At 42.5% G+C, this 27,635-nt stretch overlaps 1 protein-coding gene across 1 annotated transcript in view; it reads right to left on the bottom strand.

Annotated features, from left to right (window-relative positions):
- Positions 1–23,873, bottom strand: part of LOC139263371 (ena/VASP-like protein) — a 457,176-nt gene extending 433,303 nt beyond the window's left edge. Inside the window, exon 1 of the mRNA XM_070879361.1 lies at positions 23,454–23,873. Coding sequence (XP_070735462.1) covers positions 23,454–23,458 — 5 coding nt within the window. The 5' untranslated portion in view covers positions 23,459–23,873. The remainder of the gene's footprint in view (positions 1–23,453) is intronic.
- Between the last annotated feature and the right edge of the window lie 3,762 nt (positions 23,874–27,635).

Raw genomic sequence — 27,635 nt, 5'->3', positions numbered from 1 at the left:
CAGAGGGTCTAGTAGGGAGGGAGAACTGAGGGAAATCTTTATTAGTCGGGAAATTGTGTTGGGGAAATTGATGGGATTGAAGGCCGATAAATCCCCAGGGCCTGATGGACTGCATCCCAGAGTACTTAAGGAGGTGGCCTTGGAAATAGCGGATGCATTGACAGTCATTTTCCAACATTCCATTGACTCTGGATCAGTTCCTATCGCGTGGAAGGTAGCCAATGTAACCCCACTTTTTAAAAAAGGAGAGACAAAACAGGGAATTATAGACTGGTCAGCCTGACCTCAGTAGTGGGTAAAATGATGGAATCAATTATTAAGGATGTCATAGCAGCGCATTTGGAAAATGGTGACATGATAGGTCCAAGTCAGCATGGATTTGTGAAAGGGAAATCATGCTTGACAAATCTTCTGGAATTTTTTGAGGATGTTTCCAGTAAAGTGGACAAAGGAGAACCAGTTGATGTGATATATTTGGACTTTCAGAATGCTTTCGACAAGGTCCCACACAAGAGAGACAGACTATTATCTGAATGGTGACAGATTAGGAAAAGGGAAGGTGCAACGAGACCTGGGTGTCATGGTACATCAGTCATTGAAGGTTGGCATGCAGGTACAGCAGGCGGTTAAGAAAGCAAATGGCATGTTGGCCTTCATAGCGAGGGGATTTGAATACAGGGGCAGGGAGGTGTTGCTACAGTTGTACAGGGCCTTGGTGAGGCCACACCTGGAGTATTGTGTACAGTTTTGGTCTCCTAACTTGAGGAAGGACATTCTTGCTATTGAGGGAGTGCAGCGAAGATTCACCAGACTGATTCCCGGGATGGTGGGACTGACCTATCAAGAAAGACTGGATCAACTGGGCTTGTATTCACTGGAGTTCAGGAGAATGAGAGGGGACCTCATAGAAACGTTTAAAATTCTGACGGGTTTAGACAGGTTAGATGCAGGAAGAATGTTCCCAATGTTGGGGAAGTCCAGAACCAGGGGTCACAGTCTAAGGATAAGGGGTAAGCCATTTAGGACCGAGATGAGGAGAGACTTCTTCACCCAGAGAGTGGTGAACCTGTGGAATTCTCTGCCACAGAAAGTGGTTGGGGCCAATTCACTAAATATATTCAAAAGGGAGTTAGATGAAGTCCTTACTACTCGGGGGATCAAGGGGTATGGCGAGAAAGCAGGAATGGGGTACTGAAGTTTCATGTTCAGCCATGAGCTCATTGAATGGTGGTGCAGGCTAGAAGGGCTAAATGGCCTGCTCCTGCACCTATTTTCTATGTTTCTATATTTCTATGATACATCGCGCCCTCACATTCCCGTCATGGTAGTCACATTGTGACCGACGCCTGCTCTCAACAATTTCTTTCATGGTGGGGTGTATAAGGGATAACCTGGTTTTGAGTGTCCTTTTCATTAGCAGCTCTGCAGGTGGAACCCCTGTGAGCGAGTGTGGTCGGGATCTATTGGCCAACAGGAGGCGTGATAAGCGGCTTTGTAGGGAACCCCCTTGGATTCTGAGCATCCCCTATTTGATTATCTGAACTGCCCGTTCCGCCTGGCCATTTGAGGCCGGCTTGAACAGTGCCGTTCTGACATGGTTGATACCATTTCCTGCCATGAAGTCCTCGAATTCAATGCTTGTAAAGCATGGGCCATTGTCACTGACCAAGACGTCCAGTAGACCATGGGCGGTGAACATTGCCCGTAGATGTTCTACCGTGGCAGAAGATGTGCTTGAATTGAGAATGTCACACTCGATCCATTTGGAGTAGTCGTCTACTACAACCAAAAACATTTTTCCCATGAAAGGACCTGCGTAGTCCACATGGGTGTGTGACCATGGCTTGGCGGGCCAGGACCAGGGTCTAAGGGGGGCTTCCCTGGGCGCATTGCCCAGCTGGGCACACGTGTTGCACCTGCAAACACAAAGTTCCAGGTCTGCATCTATCCCTGGCCACCAAACGTGTGACCTGGCAATTGCCTTCATCATGACAATGCCTGGGTGCTCATTGTGGAGTTCTCGGATGAACGCCTCTTTGTCCATCTGGGACATGACTACTCGGTTTCCCCATAGCAGGCAATCGGCCTGAATTGAGAGTTCATCCTTGCGCCTGTGAAATGGTTTAAATTCCTCAGGGCATGCCCCGTACGTGGCTGCCCAGTCCCCATTCAGGATACATTTCTGGACTAAAGACAATAGCGGGTCTCTATTTGTCCCGACTTTGATCTGACGGGCTGTCATGGGTGAGCCTTCGCTTTCGAAAGCTTCAACAGCCATGACCATCTCAGCAGCATGCTCGGTTGCCCCCTCGGTGGTAGCCAGTGGGAGCCTGCTGAGTGCATCGGCGTAGTTTTCAGTGCCCGGTCTGTGCCGAATTGTATAGACATAGGCGGCTAACGTGAGTGCCCACCTCTGTATGCGGGCCGACGCATTTGCATTTATGGCCCTGTTGTAGGCCAAAAGAGACGTTAGGGGTTTGTGATCTGTCTCCAGCTCAAATTTCCTGCCAAACAGGTATTGGTGCATTTTTTTTTACTGCTTATACACATGCAAGCGCTTCCTTTTCTACCATCCCGTAGCCCCTTTCTGCCTGGGACAGACTTCTGGAGGCATAAGCTACCGGCTGTAACTGACCCTTGGCATTAACATGATGCAACACACACCCGACCCTATAGGACGACGCATCACACGTTAAAACAAGTTTCTTACATGGGTCATATAGGGTTAACAGATTGTTGGAGCGTAACAAATTGCGTGCTCTATCAAAAGCCCTTTCCTGGCTGTCCCTCCAGACCCATTCGTGATCTTTGCATAGGAGCACGTGTAGCGGCTCTAGCAGCGTGCTCAATTTGGGAAGAAAGTTACCAAAATATTCAGGCGCCTCAGGAATGAACGCAGCTCCGTCGTGTTACGGGGTCTGGGTGCTCTCTGGATCACTTCCATTTTGGACGCAGTAGGTCTGATCCCATCTGCTGCTACCCTCATCCCCAGGAATTCTACCTCTGAAGCTAGGAAGACGCACTTCGCCTTTTTCAGTCGCCGACCTACCCGGTCCAGTCTGCGTAGCACCTCCTCCAGGTTGTGGATGTATTCTTCAGCATCGCAACCCGTGATGAGGATGTCGTCTTGAAAGACCACCGTCCTTGGAATCAACTTGGAGACTTTCACTGTTTCGTTGAAAGATTGCGGCGGCCGAGCAAATCCCGAACGGACATTTGTTGTACTCAAACAACCCCTTGTGTGTCGTGATGGTGGTCAGCTTCTATGACTCACTCACCAGCTCCTGGGTCATGTAAGCTGAGGTCAAGTCCAATTTTGAAAAATGTTTGCCAACGGTTAGCGTCGCAAAGAGGTCCTCCGCTCTCGGTAGTGGGTACTGGTCTTGGAGTGACACCAGATTGATGGTGGCCTTGTAATCGCCACATATCCTGACCGACCCATCCGCCTTGAGGACCGGCACGATCGGGCTCGCCCAGTCACTGAATTCGACTGGCGAGATGATACCTTCCCTCAGCAGGCGGTCCAATTCGCATTCTATCTTTTCCCACATCACGTACGGCACCGCTCTGGCCTGGCGTCCAGGTTTATGTGAATCACTACCTTGGTCCCCATGAAAGTGCCAATGCTGGGTTGAAATAGTGAGTCAAATTTGTCCAGGACCCGTGAGCATGATATTCACTCCACAGAAGAGATTGCATTGACATCGCCCCATTTCCAGTTCATGACAGCAAGCCAACTCCTCCCCAGCAGTGCGGGACCGTCCCCCGGGACAATCCAGAGTGGCAACCTGTTCTCCGAATCTTTGTGGGTCACGACTACCGTGGCGCTGCCTAGCACGGAATGATCTCCTTTGTATATGTCCGTAGCTGTGCGTCAATCGGCAATAATTTTCGCCTCCTGGCCTTGGACGCCCACAACTTGTCGAACTGTTTAATACTCATCAGGGACTGGCTGGCCCCCGTGTCTAGCTCCATTGATACTGGGATGCAATTGAGGAGCACTTTCATCATTATCGGTAGCCTCCTGGTGTATGAACTGTATATGTGCTCCACATGAACTTGCTGAATTTCAGCTTCCAGCAATTTCCCCCAGTGTCCATTTGGCCTCGTAGGGCTTACATCGGGCCTGTCCTCCTCATACATCAACCTGGCTGCAGGCTTCCTGCACATACGTGCCAAGTGACCGCTGACGTTGCAATTTCTGCAGGTATACTGCTGATACCTGCAAGCTCTGGCTGTGTGTTTGCCTCCACACCTCCAACATGAACCATTGTTGGAAACAAAAGGTCCATTACCAATCGATCGTTTCTGACTGTCTCCGTAACTGTCCTTAAACGCACCATTGACAGGTGCTGATGGCCCCATTACTGGCCGCATTGTCCATTGCGATGGCATGAATCGTCGTTCAGCTAGCCATTGTCTCTGTTAAATTCCCCCTTTGGGTTCGACTACATGCTCAGGCATGTCCGATTGCCCCTGTCTGCCTGGAGATCTGTGTGCAGCGTTAACAATGTTGACTCCCTGTCCATTTGCTGCATTTAAGCCAAGATTTTTGTCCAACATCATTCTGGTCTCTTCCTCCCCTGAGATAAATGTCTGGGCCATCAAAGCCGCTGTTTCCAGGGTCAAATCTTTGGTCTCAATCAGTTTCCTGAAAACCCCAGCGTGCCCAATGCCCTCAATAAAAAAGTCTCGCAGCATCTCCGCTCAGTATGCATCTGGGAACTTACATAGGCTTGCCAGTCGCCGGAGATCTGCCACGAAGTCTGGAATGCTTTGCCCTTCTCGCCGCCGGTGCATGTAAAACTGGTGTCTCGCCATGTGCATGCTGCTCGCCGGTTTAAAGTGTTTCCCGATCAATTTACTGAGCTCTTCAAAAGTCTTGTCTGCTGGCTTCTCTGGCGCTAGAGTACATCCTGGATCCTCAAACCGTCAGGAGATGAGCCCTGCCGAATCCTGTCCCAGCCATTCCTTGGTGACGAAACTTTGCTGTACCCTCTCAATAAAATCGTTCCAATCATCACCAACACAGTACCTCTCGTCTGTGCTGCTAGTGGCCATGCTCACCTGGTTTAAATCCCAGTTTCTCATCGCCAATAATACGTCCTTGCTATACAGTACAAATGCACACGAGGCCCATACTAGAGAGAAGGTCACTCTGTGACCAGTAATCTTTATTTGCCAGCACTGAAGTGGAGAAGGTGGGTGGAGCTTCCCCTTTTATACATGAAAGTCCAGGTTAGGAGTGTCTCCCACAAGTTCACCACCTAGTGGTCAGTGTTCTCACGGTGTACAACTTAGGTCAGTTTATACATGGATTATAATGACAGTTGAATACATGACACTTCAGCAACTTCATCCACAGACAAGGAGTCAGCTGCCCCACTTACATTTACAATTCTCATCTCTAACTCTACATTATCACTGCCTCTGGGCTGTTAGCCTGCATGCCAACCTCCAGTCTTAAATGAGTTACAATTTCCTCCAGTTAAACATTTGGAAGACTAAAATTGTTGCCTTCAGCCTCTGCCAAAAACTCTACCTTTGCCAACAACTCCATTCCCCCTCCCTGGCCACTAATGCAGGACTTTTTATATAGACCTCCACTCCTTGCTCAAACAATAATAGCCTTTCCAGGATTTTCCTCATTGAAGTTATCTTTTCGCTGCTATTTTTATTCCCTATCTTAGATATGCCTGAAAGAAAGAGATTCAACCATCCCCAACCTCAGAGCACATTACAAAATAAACAAGCAATGCAAAATTTCAAGTTTCATTTATCTCATGGGGGTTTCTAAATAAGAGAAACTTGATAGCAAACATTTCAATTTCCTTTTATTTATACTCCAAAACTTTCCAGTTCACAATGTCAGAATGTAATGGCCTGGAATTTGCAGTCAGCAGCAAGCAAAGGCATTCGCCATTGAACGCAAGAACATAGGAACAGAAGAATTAGGAGCAGGAGTAGGCCATACGGCCCTTCGAGCCTGCTCCACCATTCGAAAAGATCATGGCTGATCTTTGACCTCAACTGCACTTTCCCGCCTGATCCCCATATGTTTCATTTGCCCCGAAGAAAATTGTCCACGAAGATCTTGAGACCTCTGTAGTGAGAAGTTTGCTTTTTTTGGGGTGCAAGTGATTTCAGTGTAATATAATGGGGATTCCCTAGTGCGATTTGCTGTGATGTCAACAAGCCGTCTGAGCAACCAATCACAATGCAGAATTCTCACAGACAAGGAACCAGGAAGTGAAGCAGTTGCTTTTTTTTAAAAAAAGAGAGAAAAACAAAGATTGAGACTCTTACCTGAAATAAATATGAACAAACATTTCAAAAATATTTGTTTTAATTTTAAGTTCCTTAAAAATTGTAATGTTGATCATAATGGAGAAATTTGACACTCCACAAAATTAAAATTAGTTTTTCAGGTCCATAACGTTTGTTTAGCAGTCAATACACTATTAAAACTCCAGTTACACCTAATCCAACAAGGCCTAACTGTTCATGGGGTATTTAATGACGATATTACCAGGGAAAAGCCCAGGTTTCCTCAGTTTCACTGATTTCACTGATTGCTGGCTGTGGGGGTCCACAGTGCAGACAGCGTTGGAGCAGTGAATGACTGACCGCAACTTCAGGATTTTCGCGTTAGGATGTGCATGCGCTGCATCCTGAAGTTTCGGTCAGTTTCTAAGGGGTAATAACAGCGAACATATTAGTTTGCCGTTATTATTCACTGCCATTCTCCCCTTGTTGTTATTATATAGGCAGCATGATTTGTAAGTGCTACTACATAAGCAGTTTAATTTCTGTAATGCACTGCTACATAATCTGCAGTCTTGATTTATGAGCATATTTTGCTGTTTCTAAATGTCAAAGCTGAATTTATCGGTGCGACATGCTAGCCTGGATTTTAAAATAAATGGGTTAACGTGGTGTTAAAATCATGCTGATCAGAAAGTCTAGGTAGTTCGGTTAATTAGCTGCTATGCAATTATTGCTCTGCACTGAACATGTCCCAGAATTTATAACAATGCATTTCTGTTTTCTTAAATTCAAGGTTATTGAAAGGAACAATATCATGTTTTGAGAGTTTTCTGCCTCGTCTGAGCTAACTTTTTGCTTTGCATAATAAAATGCATGTTTAGACAGCACGTGAAAATGCACAAGTAATTTTTTTTTTTAAATGTGGTCTTCAGAGGAGATACAGGTATTCTGACAAAAGTAGAGGAGGTCAGTTTGCATCATGTGATAGGATGTTATAACTGTTATTTTTTTTCCAATCTGATACCACGTTAGTTACTATACGAAGTTCTAAATCAAACCAAAGTTCAATGTATCTACCAGCAATCATCCACAAACAATATGTACATTCAAAATACAGTCAAATTAGCTCAGATTGGCCTTCAGCCAATTTGCAAGTATAAAAGTAGTACAATAGCCAACAGAAAAAAACATTCAAGATGTGTTTACTAGTTTATATCTTGGAATGGACTTGACAGCTGCGTGACCAGCAAAAGTGTTTTTAATATTACCGGAGACTATTGTTTACAGCAATTGAGGAGGTTGTTGCATTTTAAGTTTCACAAACATGTTGCACCAGCTCACATCTTTGAGACTTCGTACACTTAATTCCCAGTGCTGGCTAGGTCCTTCAGGATGAGCACCAAGTAGAGTCCAAGCACTGCCTAATGAGGAGGAAGGAGGGGACAAAGAAGTAAAACAATCAGGGTACGAGCCACCCACCTTTTCTTGCACTGGTTGCAAAGCAACACAGGTCCTGGGAAGGAGTTTCCTACCAGAACTCTCACCCTATGCAATGTGTGTGGTGCAGGGGTGTTGGCCAAAACAAAATCTAGCTAGAACAATGATTGCAAGTAGTTATCAAGGAATGCACTAGTCAGGAGTTGTTTTATTGATAGGAGTGAGCTGTTGCTGGGAACACATTTTCTGCCCCTCTATCTATCTGGATCCTGAACATGAATCTTAAAAACTATAGAAAATGGCTTGAAAGTTAGTGTGGTAGCTGGTAACTAATTATACAGGGTGTTTAGAACACAAAATTACTAAGTATAGTGTCTGTACACATTTAGTTGCAGCGTTCATATTCCACTGTGTTATTCTCTTTTTCCTAATAGGGCCAGCAGCCACAGTTAAACTTCCAGCTGAAAGCTTTAAGTCTTACTCGGACAATAAAAGGAGTCATTTTCAAATTCACAAAGTTTAAAGTTTTCTTAATTAACTTTTACAGAAGAACTACAACTTGCACTTATATAGCGCCTTTCACGGCCTCAGGGTGTGCCAAAGCACTTTACAGCCAATGAAGTACTTTTGAAGTGCAGTCACTGTTCTAATGTGAGAATATATAATTCAATATAAACCTGTAGCTTTCTTGTAAAACTCAATTAAATCATTTTTAGCTCAAAAGTTTAAATTACTTTTAAAATAACAGCTTTAAAATTAAAATACTCCAGATCACATTGTCTCGCATGCACAATATGTTTTTTGGAGTCAGCACATGAGCATCCAAATGCAAAGCATAGGTGGAATTAATTGTATTCAGGATTCACACAATCCCTAACAATTAACTGACTATACCTCCATGCAGAATAACACCTCTCCCTCATTCATACTGTTGTAAATGTACTATCAGGAATTTGTCCTGTTTAGATCCAGCCTGCCCTTCTTCAAGTACTTCCAGTAAAATGGCAGATGTTTCCTCAGCCAATTCCACTACTGCATCATTGCTGGTCTTACTGAGAGGACACCAACAGTCTCTGTTGAAGGAACTGTGATTGTAGACTTCCAAAGTGTCAGATAAAATTCTACACAAAGTGCTGTAGCTTAATTCTCATAAAGCAGTGAAAATTCTAGATAAAGCATGAGAATTAATAAGAAATTGGCTAAAGAGTAGGAAATAATAGGCACGGATTCACACAAAGTTAAAAATAGTGTTTCTGGGACTTGTATGGTTTCTAATTTACATTAACAACTTAGATTAAGAAGTGCAATGAAACTGGTCAAATTTACAGATGATACCAACTGGGGTTAGTCAAATATGAAGAGGCAGCCAAGGAATTACAAAACTAGTTAGGTACAATGTATGTGGGTGGCACCGCCTCCATTGCGCCAGCGCAGCCTTCGGTCGCCTGAGGAAGAGAGTGACTATGACTTCAAATCTGGCACCAAGCTTGTGGTCTACAGGGCTGTAGTGATACCCATCCTCCTATATGGTTCAGAGACATGGACCATATACAGTAGGCACCTCAAATCGCTGGAGAAATACCACCAACGCAGTCTCCGCAAGATCCTGCAAATCCCCTGGGAGGATAGACGCACCAACATCAGTGTTCTCGATCAGGCCAGCATCCCCAGCATCGAAGCACTGACCACACTTCACCAGCTCCGTTGGGCGGGCCACATCGACCGCATGCCCGACACAAAACTCCCAAAGCAAGCGCTCTACTCGGAATTCCTACACAGCAAGCGATCCCCAGGTGAGCAGAGGAAACATTTCAAGGACACCCTCAAAGCCTCCTTGATAAAGTGCAACATCCCCACTGACACCTAGGAATCCCTGGCCAAAGACAGCCCTAAATGGAGGAAGAGCAACCGGGAGGGCGCTCAGCACCTCGAGTCTTGTCGCCGAGGGCATGCAGAAAACAAGCGGAAGCAGCGGAAGGGGCGTGCGGCAAACCAGACTCCCCAACCACCCTTTCCTTCAACGACTGTCTGTCCCATCTGTGACAGAGACCTGAGAGCTCACTTTTAGAGTGGAAGCAAGTCTTCCTCGCTTTCGAGGGACTGCCTATGATGATGTGGGTGGATTGGCAGATGAAATTGAATATGGTTAAGTGCAAATTATTGCACTGAAGAACAAACACACGCCATGAATTGTATCAAACTAGTCCAAGGATGAAATGAGAGTGTTCTAAGTATTAATAGATTCGACACTTATCTGGATACTCTGGAACAACAATCAACAAAGCAACAGGAATGCTGAACTATAGACCAAAATAATAGAATACAAGCCAGAGAATGTCATGCAAAACTGAATAGCACTCGATTACACCACATTTGAGTTTTGGTCACTGAACTTCAATGGAGATAGTACAGCAAAGAGCCACAAGACAGATAAGAGGACAGAGTTATGTGAACAAGAAAATTAGGGCTTTTCAGTCATCAAAAGGTAGTGACTAAGAGGGGGATCTAAAGGAGGTATAAAAAAAGGTAGAGAAATGGTGAATTCACAATACAGGTACTAATTCAAGTTAATTTATGATAGTGGAACAAGAATGCACAAGTTCAAACTGGCAATAGACAAATTTAAGACCAACACAAGAACATTTTTAGACAAAGATTAATCAATACAAAACAAGCTTCTGCATATGGTAGTGAAGGCAAACAGCTTGAAATCTTTAAGGAACAGTTGGATGCTGTGATAGGAGGTTCTTTCTGGATGGAACAGGTGGGTGAAATGGTAATCCTCATTAATATCCATTGTGTAATATACTCTGATTGTTGCTCCAGAGTGTCCAGATAAGTGTCAATAGGCCGGACCATTTACTTTCTAATTAAAAGCTTGCTTAAAACTGGCTTCTTGGTCATCAGCTACACAATCCCTAAACTTCCTGCTTCTCGGGAGTGCTCTGCCTCATTCCCTATTCATACTCAATTGGCTTTTCAATATTCAAAACCGTTCATTAAAGCTGTAAAAATACTTCAAGATTATAACAGCTTACTGGAAGCAAAAATAATTTCAGGCACTTTGTCTCGAACTAACAAGAATTCCTGGTGTGGGAAATAAAAAACACTGGTGCAGTGGAATGTTCTTCTGAAGTTGGGGTTCAAGGTGGGTTGTTAGGATAAATTAGAGGGTGCTTTATTCTATATACCTGAATGGGGTGACAAAATGGGAAGGTATTTCAACAACAACTTGTATTTATATAGCGCCTATAATATTTTTAAATGTCCCAAGACGCTTCACAGGAGTGTTATAACACAAAATTTGACATTAAGCCACCTAAGGAGATATTAGGACAGATGACTAAAAGCTTGATGTCTTAAAGGAGGAACATAAGAAATAGGAGCAGGAGTAGGCCATTTGGCCCCTCGAGACTGCTCCGCCATTCAATAAGATCATGGCTGATCTGATCCTGGACTCAGCTCCACTTCCCACTCCCTTATCGCTCAAAAGTCTGTCTACCTCCGCCTTAAATATATTCAATGACCCAGCCTCCACTGCTCTCTGGGGCAGAGAATTCCAGAGATTTACAACCCTCAGAAGAAATTTCCCCTCATCTCAGTTTTAAATGGGCAGCCCCTTATTCTGAGACTGTCCCCTAAGTTTGTTTCCCCATGAGTGGAAATATCCTCTCTGCATCCACCTTGTCGAGCCCCCTCATTATCTTATGTTTTGATAAGATCACCTCATATTCTTCTGAACTCCAATGAGTATAGTCCCAACCTATCTTCATAAGTCAACCCCTCATCTCGGAATCAACCCAGTGAACTTTCTCTGAACAGCCTCCAATGCAAGTATATCCTTCCTTAAATACGGAGACCAAAACTGTACGCAGTACTCCAGGTGTGGCCTCACCAATACCCTGTACAGTTGTAGCAGGACTTCTCTGCGTTTATACTCTATTCCCCTTGCAATAAAGGCCAACATTCCATTTGCTTTCCTGATTACTTGCTGCACCTGCACACTAACTTTTTGTGTTTCATGCACAAGGAGGGGGCCTTGAAAATGTCTGCTGTGTCACCCAGGTCGGGTGGCATGGTTTTAATGTTTTATGTTTTTGCAGGTTAACTCAAAAGAGTTTCATGCACAAGGACTCCCAGGTCTCTCAGTACTGCAGCACTTTGCAAGAGAGGTCTAGAGGCAGAGAGGTTTAGGTGAAGCAATTAAAATTGGGCATGTTCAAGAGACCATTCCTTAAACAGAGGTATCTCCATCTCAATGAGCACAAATCAAGAAAACATAAAAATGTATGAAGTTGATTTTGACGATAAATGTGAACACTGTATAAAAATATACAGGTGCATACGAAGTGCGCACGCACCCAAATTGATCCCTCAAGTTCCGGGTTTAGGAACGCACTATTCATGTGCTGAAATACGGAATTTGCGATCTGTCAAGAATCCTCTTGCCAGATCGTACGAATCCAAAAGTAAAGGGCCTCTGCAGGCGGGGATTTGGGTTATCTGCCCAGCGAATGCTCTTGAAATTCTTACGCCTGGTAAAAGCAGGAGTAAGGCCTGCTTTTACCAGCAGAAGAGTTTTAAAAAATAGAAAAATAAAATCACTCATTTATACATTAAAAAAGTCTGCCAATAAAGTAAGTTTATTTTTAGCTCCGTTAAAACATACCAAAATTTTTTTTTTTATGTTTTTGTTAAAAATATTTAATTAAATGTCATTTAAATTAATTTTAAATATGTAATTTTTATTTATTTAATTTCATGTGTTGGTGTATTTTTTAAGTGATTCCTATAAGTATGAATGGAGATTCCCTTCTTTTTTCTAGTTGGGCAAACCCACGTGATCCCAGGGCGCTTGTGAACCACATGCGCCCCTGGAATACGTGGGCCTCTACCTGCAGCTACCCAGAGAGCACCAGGACCACGAATCTACGAACCTACCAGACCACCAGGAAAATTTGTAGATTTTTTGCAGGTCGGAAGCCTCCATCCGCAATTTCTACCCCAATGGGATCTTGACACTCACTTTACATTATGATTCCTGCTCAGCCAGTCACAAGACCATACGATATTTATAAATGGGGAGAGCCATTTGCTCCTATCTCAGCTGTCTATCCTGGAAGACCACTTGGTAGCCTCCAATTGTTTCTTAAATGATTCCAGGATGTTTTACCTCCATTACTCTATCCAGGTGTCTAGTATAGAGATCACTTTTTATGTTAAGGAATTCCTTATAATGGTCTAAAAAAAAATTCCATTTGAACCTGTGTTCCATGTCCTACTCTTGAAATTTAGTTTAAAATAATTTTCCAGACTAACCTTTTTCTGTATTATTTTCAATCTTATATAAAATCACTGCACAGTCAATTTCTTTCAAGGCTGAAAAGCAGAAGCTTCCCAATAACTTAAACCTCTAACATCAGAGATCAACCCTATGGTTCTTTTTTTGCGCTCTTTAGCACTTGAATGTCTCCCTTGTGACTCAGTGATCAGATCTGGAACAGTATTCAAAATGTAGTCTGAAAAGAGCACTGTACAGTTTGACTGCAAGTTTCTCAGATTTGCACTCTATTCTTTTGATTTTATAGTTCACCATTTTTTTTTGGCTTTGATTGTTGTTCTGCATTGATTGGACATATTCGGCTAGATTTTGGCAGACTTCACAACCGGGTTTTCATCGCGATTTGACCCTCTGAGGTGAAAACCCGCTCGGCGGGATCCTCGGCCCCCTCTTTGCGGCAGCGCTTTCACGTACCGCCGGGGAGAGAAGCGCCGATGTGAAACGATGTGCAACGCTGCAGATTGCATTGCCATTGTACTTTCGGCTATCTCGGGACCCGTACGACACACCCCAATACCAACAGGGTCAAAACTGTGGGTACAGCCCTTCGAGCAGCGATAAGTATGAAGACCTGCAAAAAGGTAAGTAAAAATTTTTATTTTTTAAATTATTTTGCAGCAATTTATTAGGCAAGTGTTTTTTTTGAATGTTTTGTGAATTTTTGTTTTTGTTTTTTGCAATTTTTTTCCCCCCTCCCAAGGCCTCTCTCACAGCTCTACCAGCCTCAGCCTAAAGTTGCTGAAACTTGCGGTTTGCGCCACGAATTCACGTGCAATGCTGATTTTACCGATGAGTAAAGGCTGAAAGTTAGGCCTGAATATGGTAACGCAGTGGAAACGGTAATTTTGGCGTAAAATTACCTTTTTCAATGAAAACCAAAAATCTAGCCCATTGAGCATCAAGTCTAAGGCTTCTTTCAACATCACCCATAATCATTTCAAGACCATTTAAAAAATATTTGTGCAGTCTATTTTTCCTTCCTACATGCTGTTAATACTTGCTTGCATTAAATTTTATCTTCCATTGTTCTGTCCAATTATATATTTTGCAAAATTATTTTGTAATTTCTGAGATGCTTCTTCCAAATCCATTGCCCCTCGTAGTTTGGGATCACCTCAATCGAGCTGGAGAATACAAACGTCACCGGGAAATGGGCCAACATCTTCAATTACTTGCCTCTAGATTTGATTGTGTTGAGACCATAATGAGAGAATACTTAAGGTCAATTTTAAAATGTTAAGCAAAGATGTGCACAGGTGGTTTCTTTTTTTAATAATAAAAGGATTGAATGACAGACAAATGATGAAGGTTATGTTTTATATTGGCTTCACTTTGAAAAGAAAAACATGTATCAACTTCTTTATTACTATTTACTCATACTTTCATTTTCCCTTTCATTTTCTCCTTCCTAAAATATATACTAAACAGCCCTCAATGTCCCTCCATTTTAAATCCACTATATTTCCAGTTTCTATTTTCAATATTTATTTGTAGCCAAATTTGAACCTTTGTTTTTTTTTAAACAAAATCATTCTTTTTAAATGTAAGCATTGTTGCTCTTAAAAATTGGGATAAATAACAGGGTTTAAAATGACCTGGAGTTGTGGCCTGAGCAACTGCTTGCGTCTAAAATGAAAAAATAATGATGGCATTGCAAGGCTTTTGGCTAAATACTCATTGTGTAGATTGCTCACTACGGCCCGTGCAGCACGCACATCAGCATTCAAATATACAGCAAGCTGAAAATCGATCATAATGAAGCACAGAATTTTTAGCTGAAAAGGCTAATTCTTGCAGCTATCAGTAATAGAATTTTCAACTGTTGATTTCAAAAAAGTTTTTAAAACATATCCCAGTGTTTTATTGGAGATTTTTTGTTTAAACTGAAATTTAATTGCAAAACTATTACATTAAGTAAATAAAAAGGTACATTATCATCATCATCATCATAGGCAGTCCCTCAAAATCGAGGAAGACTTGCTTCCACTTTAAAAGTGAGTTTGCAGGTGATGAATAGTCCAACACAGGAATTACAGTGTCTGTCACAGGTGGGGCAGTCATTGGAGGAAAGGTTGGGTGGGGTGTCTGGTTTGCCGCACACTCCTTCCGTTGCCTGAGCTTGTTTTCTGCATGCTCTTGGCGTGACTCGAGGTGCTTAGCGTCCTCCCGGATGCTCTTCCTCCACTTAGGGCGGTCTTTGGCCAGGGACTCCCAGGTGTCAGTGGGATGTTTCATTTTATCAAGGAGGCTTTGAGGGTGTCCTTGAAATGTTTCATCTGCTCGCTTGCCGTGAAGGAGTTTCAAATAGAGCACTTGCTTTGGGAGTCTTGTGTCGGGCATGCGAACAATGTGGCCCACCCAATGGAACTGGTCGAGTGTGGTCAGTGCTTTGATGCTGTCGATGTTGGCCTGATCAAGAACACTGACGTTGGTGCGTCTGTCCTCCCAGGGGATTTGCAGGATCTTGCGGAGACATCGCTGGTGGTATTTCTCCAACGATTTGAGGTGTCTACTGTATATGGTCCACGTCTCTGAGCCATACAGGAGGGCAGGTATCACTACAGCCCTGTAGACCACAAGCTTTGTGCCAGTTTTGAGGGCCTATATTTTGAACACTCTTCCTCAGGCAGTCGAAGGCTGCACTGGCACACAGGAGGCGGTGTTGAACCTCGACGTCGATGTCTGCCTTTGCTGATAATAGGCTCCTGAGGTATGGAAAGTGATCCACGTTGACCAGGGCCGCGCCATTATAATAAAAGGTACATTATATCAGAGAGACTGCACCTATTCTTTCTTTCGTTCAATACATACTGAATTTTATATACATGAAATATGAAAAAGGACAAGAAAAGACTAACAGATCAATCAAGCCTGTGCCATTCCACATGATGCAATCTACTAATATAATTAAATCCATCACTACACATGCCATGCATTTTCCTATGATAGATTTTTTTTCCTCTTGTTTTGCCTAATAACACTTCAGGAAAAGAAGAATTCTGGAAACTCCTCTCCAACCAAGTTCCAGGAAACCACGTTGATTGGTACTCGTAATGAGTATAGACGAGGACTCTTCAGTGCACTGTGAAATTGCTATTTATTCCTGAGGATTTTCGGAGTGTTGTCCCCCATTGTGAGACACAGTACTTGATTCATTGTGATCCACTTTAAAAAACATTCAGGACAAAGATATGCAGCCTTCATGTAGATGATTGTGGGTTCTTTCATTTATAGGGTGATGGAATCAGAGGTGGCAATGGTGGGGGGGTGCGGTAGAAAGGTAATCAGGGCCTATTTTTCCTCTCAATTAAAGATCTCTGCTCAGGTGAGGAAGAAATGTGCTGTTTCTACACATAGAAAAGTTCATATCTTTGAGATCATTGTTTTACCAAAAGTGTCTATTAATTTTCTAATGTGTTCACTCGAACATGACTGAATGTTACCTGATATATATACACACAAGTATAAATTTCTTCTAATGACATTTAGAAAGTTACAAACTTACAAATGAATTTAACTAAACACTTCACTGCCTTAACTAAAACTGTATTTCTCAGAACACAAAAATTCAACATGCACTGTAATGTAATGTACAGGGAATTCATCAGCACGGCATTTTCTACATATTTTCATTATTATCACATCCCATCTATGCAGGGTTTATACATAGTAAATCAATTTTAGTGTGCAAATGGAAACTAAGTTGATCAAAGCGAGCCATGACCACAAACAGGGTACTGGAGAGAGAAGAAATCCTGGACTGTAGATCAGAGTAAAGTCAAGGTCAGAGTAAAGGATTGGAATGTAGTCGATAATAGGAACTAGGTAGAGTCAAAGCCAAGCCCAAATTGATAAAACAGTATTTTATTGTTAAAGCAAGTCCAGGGATTCGAGATTGAGAGGGGCAGCAAAGATTGTGAGAAGGAACCTTTAAAGTAATTGCAAAGAGCAACTGCAAAGGACATCTGTCCTGTATCACTGTGTGCACTACATTATCAAATATATAACTAATTTGATACATTACCCTATCTTACAGTATCAAATGCTATCAATTTAGCACAGCAGTTTAACGATAATTAAGGTGTGCACAGTTAGCCTTCCAAAATTATTATTTTTTTTTTAAATGACTTGTTGATGAAATGAACACACAGACATTTCCATTTAAAGCTCTGTTCTGTAAACTTTTACAACCTGCAATGTTTAGACTTTGTTCCTTTTATGGTGCTCAACTGAAATAAACATTTCATTCCTTTTCCATTTGTCAAAGCTTGTTCCATTTTTGGAATGTTTTGTTCATCAGTTCACAGTTGGTTAATGGCTTTTTGATTGTTCTATGGCTGAATGGGACAGAGCTCAATTTGAATGCAGTTTGTTTGAGTGCGTTTGTGTCCAAAAGACCCTTTATACTGCTGTCTGTTTGGAGAATGTTCCTCCTCTTTACTATACATGGACTATTTGCATGTCTAACTAGGTGGAAAACCTCTGGTTGAACCTACTGGATTTTGAACGTTTTGTTCTGCTGACACGCACACGTTAATTTTTAACCATTTGAGTAACAAATGCCCTTTGTAGCTCTTTATTTTTAAAAAGCACCTCTACTATCTAATGATTTCCTGTACATTTTAAATCGATAAATATTATTGAGCAGAATTACAGACACACACAAAACAGATCTTTACATGAATCGCAATATTCTGCAAAAAAAACAGCTGGATGAATTTGTAATATTTTGGTGTCAAACTTGTCACAGCCCTCAAACATTAATAACTTTAAAGGTTTTAAAATAGTTCACTTTCTATCAAAAAAGCAAGTTGTTACTAAGTGTCATAAAGTAAATCCAAGAACCTGAAAGCACAGTATAAAATGTCTGCCACAGTAGATCATCATAATAATTGGAACTTATATTTAAAATCACTGCATTCTGTATTGGTGTATAAATACCCTCAAATGGAGAACTGAATTCTAGTTATTTTTAGTGCCTTGGTGTGGGTGTATTTAATGTGTCACTGCATTGAAACTACTGTCATTTGGTGGCATAATGAACCATTTCATGCTGCCACATAATTATAAGTGAGGTACCTAAAATATGCATCCAGCAAGCTTTTGCATCAGAATCTTGTCAGGGCACGAGGGCAGAAATTACCTCATAGAGCGCACATTAAAATTGCAAAGACTGCTTCCGCTCATTGAGGATCACAATGTGGTTTCAAAAAGGCACCAGGATGTTCTAAACACCTAAGCACTGTGTAAATAAGAATGAATATTTGCGCTTTAAAAATGAACATTTGGTCTGGTTGGAGGCAGTTGGCTGGTTTTTTGACTTTGCCGATTTCGCGGCGAAAACGGAGGCGGTGCAGGAAATTTACCACCCAATTAACGTTAGCGATTAATTGCTTAACTTTTGTCATTTGGGCTCTGTGCCAGGCGAGCAACGCAAAGGGAGGCAGTGAACTATTTTTGCGGTGCAAAAACGGGAACCTCACCAACTTTAGTGTGGGGCCGGGAGTGCTCCGAGAGAGGCCTTGGGAGGGGAAAAAAAACAATTCAAACATTCAGAAATACATTCAAAAAACATTGCCAACACCCTTACCTCACAAATCACTGCAAAAAGATAAAAAAATGAAAACTTTAACTTAGCTTTTTTGCTGTTTTTCCAATTCATCGCCGCCGGCAGGGTTGCACCGCTGTGTTTTCCCTGGCGGTCATCGCGGGGCGCGTTAAGCGCCGTATGGGTCGGGTGAGATTCAAAACTCGCAGCAGTGCCTATAAGCACCGCTGCAAAAAACAACCAGAGGATTGCAACTGGGCGAAAAACAGCTGACCGCCCCGTTTTTCATCGCGGAGGGTCAAAACACGCCAATAACCCGGTCGCAAATGACCCAAATATCCAGCCCATTTTACCTCATGGCAGTCCCACTAGATATGCCACCTTAAACTTAGTGAAATGTGACTTGTTGCTCTTCAGATGCCACATTAACACTGCCTCTTCAGTGGCACATTATAGGTTTAATACAACAGAGCAAACAAACATGGAATAGAATATCAGCCAATGTGCGGATCACAAGAAAACGCATCTCTATTACGAAATATGGAACAAGCATATTTTTCTCAAAACAGGTGAAGCAAAATTTTGTCACAGGTACAACACCACAGGTTTTACACCTATTTAGTTTGCTTTCCTTAATCCAAACAAGTTGGAGATAATGATGGTCTGCACAACTCCAACATTCATATGGTTCACTGGATCAAGATTAGTAAATCTAGTAACATGCCAGTAACAATGGGAGCTCAACTGTGCTGACAGACTAGTTTATGCATTCTGATGCTCAACCATGCTCCCTACAATGTTCTTGCATGTGCAAGTTTCAAATGGTCTCTCAGGCACTGTAAGCAAAGCAAGTGAACTTTAAAATCAGCCTGGTAATAATTTTCAGCTTCTGGTCCCAATCTATAGCTGGTGCGTAGTCTGATTTTTGAACACAAAGCAATCTGCCACTGTCGCATGTCATCCACATTTAGCATTGCATGTCTTCATGTCTATATAATCCATTTTTGGGTAGAACATTTCTGTATTAACAGGCAATATTACACAGATTTTGGGGTGAAGTATTAATCATTGGTTTTGGACTAAGTTCAGGTAGGTCCTCTGCACTATAACTAAGGTAACCACATACAGTACATTGCTGGCAATACTCCCGATATATGTTTTACATAAGGTACAATGTTTATTGAATGCAAGTCCTCAGCAATCCTAACCCAGATATTAATTCAAACTCAAATATATTATGTTTATTATAAATCCTATTTTGCATTCTTAACTATAGAAATATTAGTAATAACAAAGTTAAGGACATTGGAATTCAGAAGAATGAGAGGTGATCTTATCGAAACGTATAAGATTATGAGGGGGCTTGACAAGGTGGATGCAGAGAGGATGTTTCCACTGATGGGGGAGACTAGAGGACATGATCTTAGAATAAGGGGGCGCCCATTTAAAACAGAGATGGGGAGAAATTTCTTCTCTGTGGGTTGTAAATCTGTGGAATTCGCTGCCTCAAAGCGCTGTGGAAGCTGGGACATTGAATAAATTTAAGACAGAATTGGACAGTTTCTTAAACGATAAGGGGATAAGGGGTTATGGGGAGCGGGTGGAGAAGTGGAGTTGAGTCCATGATCAGATCAGCCATGATCTTATTGAATGGCGGGGCAGGCTCGAGGGGCCGTATGGCCTACTCCTGTTCCTATTTCTTATGTTCTTATGTTCTTCTTTCTATAAAATATTGTACAGTGCTGATGATTCTTCTTGTATGAAGTCCTCTGCATTTTAAATATATATACACATTAACTTCAAGGAGACTAGCCTCTCATTTTGACATTCCTGATGGAAATTATATTTTGTTGCTTTGCCACAGGGTTCCAGTACTCCCTGCTTCTCATCTCCTTTAATAATGGAAAACGCCTTCCATTGAAGGTGCTGGGTTCTGGGAAGCAGGAACCAAGATCAAATGACAACCTTCTACAACTAGGCTTGAAAACAGTGAAAAGACAGCTGCCCAGATTGGGAGGTCAGCTACCTTGCAATGAATGTATGCAAGGATATGTTTTTTTTTTAAAGATAGTCAAGACTACCACAAGACATTATCCCCCTACAGTGTTTGTTCCAAAAGATCTCTTGGGACGATGGCTCAGTGACAGTATGGTAGAAGATACGGTAGCAGTATACACCCTTAATTCCTACGTGATCAATTCCCATTTTAGCTCCATTGAGGCACTTTTCCCAAGAAGGAAAGAAAAATTAGAACGCAAATAAAACCTCAGCGCTCGCATGCACCTCCTAATTAGGAGTTACTGAGCAGCACTGACAGAGACTTGTAAAAAAAACACACCACTTTGCCCTCTTGATCACAGAAAGGCACAATATATGGATGTACCTAAAGAGGACAATAATTTAAAAATGTAGACACAAACTTGCCTGGTGCAATATTAGTGCCGAATGTATTAATGCATTAATATGAATTTTTTGTCCTATATTTTAACAAAGGAATGCAACCATTTAACACACTTTCTTAAAATAGCAGATATATTTATTACTAATAAATCACACACACACAAATTACTTTAGGGTTGCAATTGTGTAACAGTAAACTTAATCTCTTAAAATTACATTCTGTATTCTCCAATTGCTCAGCATCCAATACACTGAACCCCTGTATACCTGAACCATTCAGACTAGGAAGGTTTCAAATTCCATCTCTGGTCCGTTATGAGTTTGCTGATTTCAACTGGGGCAGCAGTGGAGGCCTTCAGTGAAGGCAACAAAAAAAAAAATCAAACCAAGATTTCTGTTGGTAATAGCTACCCAGTGATCCTCACTGGAAAGTGTCCATGTATGGATGTCAAGTGAGGACAGGATCAGACTTAGCTGTGATACAGTCAACATCAAATATCCTGCTGACACTATCTAGCCTCATGCAAGAATGGGTAATTGGGTGTGATACAAGAGGCTGCCAAATTCTCTGAAACTAAACCCAGCATGTCATTCTAAAGGGAGGGGAAAAAATACTGAGGCACGGAGGAGTTGGAAGCATTATTCAAAACTCTCTTCTGTCCACTTTGACTTGACTTGACTGTTAGATCTCTTGCTCTGCACTTTCCCCATCAGCTTCCACTCATTTGTTCTTTTCAAATACGTCCTCTTCTATTCATTTCCCTCTAAATGAGTTTCCGTTCGAGTCTCTCGTCACAACTAACTCTAGATCTATCCAGTCTTGTTGAAATTTTCACCCTTTGACCTCTTTCTACCTAAGTTGCTTCTCCCCAAATCCTCACACACTGCCCTTTGCCTCCTGGCCCCAGAATGAGTCTTAAACTCCAAGATTATCAGTCAAAAAAACTTTTGCAGATCTGACCCTGTATCCAATGGCAGTCAGATATCATTCATTGGCTGCTATTTATTGTAAATTATCCCATTTAAAAAATTGTTTTTCAAATCATTTAATATACTTTTAGTTCACTGGTAAACAGTAAGAGATGGGTATTAACATATATATGTTACATTATGTAAAATATAAATGGTATGATTTCACCTTTAAGGCTTGCGTTACTTCCTTTACCCATTGAGTTATATAGGAATGAGGTTACAATTGAAAGAGTAATGCCTTTTCACTTTTTTTTGTTTGTCAATTGAATTGTATATATGGTTGTGTTACAAAGTATATATTGCAATATGGCATTTAACTTAGTTTGCTAATCTATATTCCTTGAAAATCATTTATTTTAATAATTTGACTTGTAGAATCCCAGTGAAGTGCTTTTATCTGGTACACAACTTTTATAGCGACGCAAGTAACAATTTGCAAAATCAACAATTTCATACACACCCATAAGACTGATCTTTGACCTTAAAAAAATAATTCAATTACAACAAAATAGCAAAACCAAAAAAAAGGTAATAACGTTTTTTTTTTTAAATATATTTTTGGAATTTTCTAGTGTTGACACATATTCTGAAGCACAAGGAAGATCTTCAGCCACAGCCGTTTACTGGCAGATGGTGCTCATGTCAGAAAGCCTGTGCCAAGTCCACAACAGTATATCCGTAGATCAGCCTGCTAGCACTGGCATTCTTGCTTGGTATCAATCAATTTTAAATATTGATGTTTATCTGTGGAAATTAAAAACGACAAGACAGCTATGCCGCTGACTGGTATGATGTAGACTGAAGTTATGTCACTGCTACCTTCTGGCTCCTCCTTTGCAAAGCCAACACACTAACTGTCATTCCTTCCCCAAACCAACCACAGGAGTACCGTACCACTGCTTACTGCACGCCACATCTGACTTACAACTTCGTTAAAGTATGTCATTAAAAACAATCCCTTGCAAGGAAAGGCATGTATTTCACATTTAATTAATAACTATGTTGAATTTAAAAATCCAACCATTACTGGGTCAGTTGACACATTGCACGGAAAGGTTCTGGTGCTTGCTGGTTTGCGGGTGGTAGAATCTACTAATACAATAACACCGATAGCCAACTGTGCTGATTCCAAAAAAAAATCTGTGCAGTTTGTAGATACCAAATAGGACGATTGCTGTAGCAGCAGACTGGGGCTGAAGCAGCACCATCAGCCGGGAGACCAGGGGCAGCCGCTACTGTACAGAGCCGCCAGCCAGCCAACCTCTGGAGCTGTGACTGGAGAGCAGACCACAAATCTAAAAAAAAAACACTCTACTAACAACAACAAAAAACACCCTTTGAAAATTAGCCATTCTCCTCTCAGCAATTCCGAAGGAACCCGTTTGGAAAGCCCGCTGCTGAATCATTAAGGGTTTTACTTTTTTTTTGCTCTGCTACTTCAATATGAATCAACCATACGGGGTTTTGTTTAATACGATTAAATCTTACCTCATTTCCAGAAGAATAATATTCTATGTCTATATACAGTGTATATATATCTCTGTCTGTCCACCCACAGCGCTGGCACAGCCGGTTGCTCCGGTGGGAGAAGCGGCTCGGTGACTCCTCAGTGTTTACACAGCACAGCTGTCAGCTCCCGCCGCCGCGCACCCTCAGACTGCCCTGCAAAGGCTTGCTCTCCTCTAATTATTATTACTGCTATTTACTTCACGTTTTGCCCCCTCCCTCGCCTCACACAATTTTTTTTCTTTCTCTCTTGCACTGTTTTTCTTTTATTCGGCTGCTCTCTCGCTCTTCTTCCTCTTCGCCTATTGCTTTTCCTGACATCTTTGCATTGCCACATCTGCCGTCACCGGGCTCTGGCGGCTCCTCACGTTCCGCAGCTGCCGAGTTGCCATATTATTATTTTTTTTTCTTCCTCTCCTCCTCCAATCTGGGACTCGGCTCCACAATGCACCCGGCACACACTTCCGCCTGCAGACTGCCAGAGGTAGACACGGCCGTGGCTGGGAGACAGGGAGGGGGCTTCTGCTGCAGAAAGGGAGGAGGAGTGGGACATATATACACATACATACACACAGAGCAAGTACTAGTGCTGGCAAAACAGTGCACGAGCAGGGAGTACTGACATTACCTGCTACAGAGGGGAAAAAAAACAACAGTACTTCTTGTTCCAAGAAGGAAAAGCTCTAGCATGGGAACTAAAATGCACCTTCCGTTATCAGCCAGAGGGAAAAAAGGAATAGCTGCAACACTCAATAGAGAGTTGCCACCAACAAATGAGAGAAAGAAGGTGGGGAAGATCTGAAATTAAAAAAAAGATGTTATAAATACACAGCAGGTTTGACAGTATCTGAAAAGAGAAAAAAATAGACTTAGCATTTGGATATAGACCCAACAGGGCTTGGAGGTGTATCTGCCCCCAATTCTCTATCTTGACCTGAATAATATCATCAATAATTTAAGAGTACCGGTGTTTAGTTTTTGCTGATTCCCCTGATAAATTCCAAAATTTTAGCATAATTGCAAAATCAATTTTGAATGATGTTTGTTCAAAATTGCCAAACTTCCCAATTCATGCAGTTTTTCCTGATATCTTGCAATTTTAATGATCGTGGCAGCTTTGGTTCTACACACCTCTTTCAGCTGCACAAAGAAATACTGTTTGGTGTGGTCCAATGCATTTGTCTTCTCTCTTTTACAGCGCTCATTATGTACATAGACACCGCCTCAGTCCTTAGGGTGAGCATGTGGGTTGGTGGGATGGGGTGGGGCGGGAGATCGAGAGAGGACAGTCTTGGAGGTAAGGTAGAGATGCTGAAGAAGGGAGGTTCAGTAAACAGGGAAAAGAGGGTTGACGGAGCATCCACTGAGGGTGGAGCAGCGGTACGAGGGAACAAGAAGTAGGCCAGTGCTAGAAAAGCCAAGGATGCACACTGGGAATCGCACTGGAGGAGATCATGGACATAAGAAGATGTCATTGAGGGTAGCAACTTGAAGATGTAGGCAAGAATTCTAAGTCAATCTCTAGTATACAGGAATCCAGTAAAACTTGGCAAAGATTGGAGTGAAGGCGATGCCAGCCTTCGTGTGGGTGAGGAAATGGGCCACAATATTTTAGATGCAGGAGGGACAGAAAAGAAAGTACTGGAGAAGTCCACAAATTAATGTCACATGTCAAATAGTAGGCCATATATATTCGTTGGAATGTATTTATATTGGCTTGCAATTTTGGAATAAGTTTAACATGGTAGTTAAACCTTTTTCATCAGTGGAATTCAAATCTAAATGTGATTGATTATAGGGAGCAAATCCAATTAACTTTCAATTCCATGTCGTTGAGCGGTGTACGCTACTGGACTTATAAAGTCAGACCTGGACTAACCCGCAATCTATCCATCAGACTAAATTCAGTGGGCTAAAAATTCGATAGCTCGAAAACGGACTCGGATCACGATGCGTGATTAACCCATGCCTGTTCAAAGTAACGCAGGCAACACAAAAATTTGATGCCACCTGCTAATTTAAATGATTGCATCATGCAGCCCAACATTAAATGAGCTGCTGAGTGGCTGCATGCTCAGCAGGAGACCAAGTTCCTGCAAGACTAGCACCAATTAAAGCTAGTCTGTACCTCTTAAAGGGGAGATGCAGTTTGACAAGATCAACAACAACAACAACAACTTGTATTTATATAGCACCTTTAAAGTAATGAAACGTCCAAAGATGCTTCACAGGAGTATTATGATACAAAGAATTTGGCACCGAGACACATAAGGAGAAATTAGGGCAGGTGACCAAAGGCTTGGTCAAAGAGATAGGTTTTAAGAAGCGTCTTGAAGGAGGAAAGAGAGGTAGAGGCAGAAAGATTTAGGCAGGGAATTTCAGAACTTAGGGCCTAGGCAACAGAAGGCACGGCCACAAAATGGTTGAGTGATTAAAATCAAGGATGCTCAAGAGGGCAGAATTAGAGGAGCACAGACATCTTGGAGGGTTGTGGGCCTGAAGGAGATTACAGAGCTAGGAAGGGACGAGGCCATGGAGAATTTTGAAAACAAGGAAGAGAATTTTGAAATCGAGGTGTTGCTTAACTGGGAGCCAATCTATGTCAGTGATCACAGGGGTGATGGATGAACGAGACTTGGTACGAGTTAGGACACAGGCAGCCGAGTTTTGGATCACCTCTACGCTACGTAGGGTAGAATGTGGGAGGTCAGCCAAGAGTGTGTTGGAATAGTCAAGTCTAGAGGTAACAAAGGCATGGATAAGGGCTTCAGTAGCGGATGAGCTGAGGCAAGGGCGGAGACAGGCAATGTTAAGGAGGTGGAAATAAGCGGTCTTAGTTATGCTGCGTGTATGCCTGGGTTTACCTGCCACCAGAGGGAGCGACCGTCGGAGGTCATTGGGCCACAGACACACACATGCAGCCCTTGTATATAAAGAAAGCCTCCATGTTTAATCCTCACTTTGAGAGTAAATAAAGTAGAGTCAGGTTACACCTGATTGAGTTCAAGGTACTAAGCCTATTGAGTTATTACATATGCAACATTTGGCAATGAGGCACAATACGAATGTTCACACACAAAAAAAAGAGCACCGTTGGAACCCTGGAGCGATTCATGGAGGGAGAAGACTGGGAGGAGATCACCTCGACCAGTACTTCGTGGCCAATAAGATGGATGAAGATGCTGACGCAGTTAGGCGCACGGCGGTTTTCCTCATGGTTTGTGGTCCAAAAGTCTATGGCCTCATAAAGAATCTGCTCTTACCTGCACGTCCAACAGAAAAGACCTATGAGGAATTGTGTGCTCTGATTCGGACCATCTCAAACCTAAAGAAGGCATCATTATTTCGAGATATCGGTTTTACAAGCATGTTCATGCTGAGGGCCAGGACGTGGCGAAATTTGTTGCCGACCTGAGGCGTCTCGCAGGGCCGTGTAAGTTTGGAGCCGCATTGGAAGACAGGCTGCGCGACGTCTTTGTAATAGACACAAACCACGAGGTGATCCTGCGGAAGCTGCTGGCTGCGGAGATGCTGGATCTGAGCAGGGCCATCACGATCGCCCAGGCTTGCCTGACCATGGTCGATAGTACAAAGCAGATAGCCTCGCAGAGTCAGAACTCCATGGCAAGTACTGTGCACCAGATTGTGTCGTCGGTTGGCAGAGCTGCCCTTGGCAGGACCTACCCGACTCTGTTTGCGAAACCTGTAGCTGCTCGAAGTCCGCCATTGGGCACGAATCTGATTTCACCCTGTTGGCATTGTGGGGGCAATCATCAGTCTCATCAGTGCCGTTTCAGAGAGTATATTTGTAGAGGCTGTGTGAAAATTGGGCACCTTCAGCGGATGTGTCCGCAGCTCAGCCGCACCACGTGGATGATGCTGACCGATCCGGAGCAGTTCTGGCAATGCAACGCGAGATACCCGAGGAGGAAGTGTATCGTGTACATTCGTTCCTGACAAAGAGCCAACCAATAATGATTGAAGTAAAATTGAACGGTGTGCCGATATCTATGGAATTAGACACGGGTGCGAGTCAGTCAATTATGAGCCAGAGGACTTTCGAAAAGCTGTGGGACACCAAGGCTGTGAAACCCAAGCTGAGCCCAGTAAATGCAAATTTGCGTACCTACACCAAAGCGCTCATACCAATGATTGGCAGTGCAG

Source organism: Pristiophorus japonicus, chromosome 4, assembly GCF_044704955.1.
Source record: "Pristiophorus japonicus isolate sPriJap1 chromosome 4, sPriJap1.hap1, whole genome shotgun sequence".
Taxonomy (NCBI): domain Eukaryota; kingdom Metazoa; phylum Chordata; class Chondrichthyes; family Pristiophoridae; genus Pristiophorus; species Pristiophorus japonicus.
This window is presented reverse-complemented; position numbering and strand designations above follow the sequence as displayed.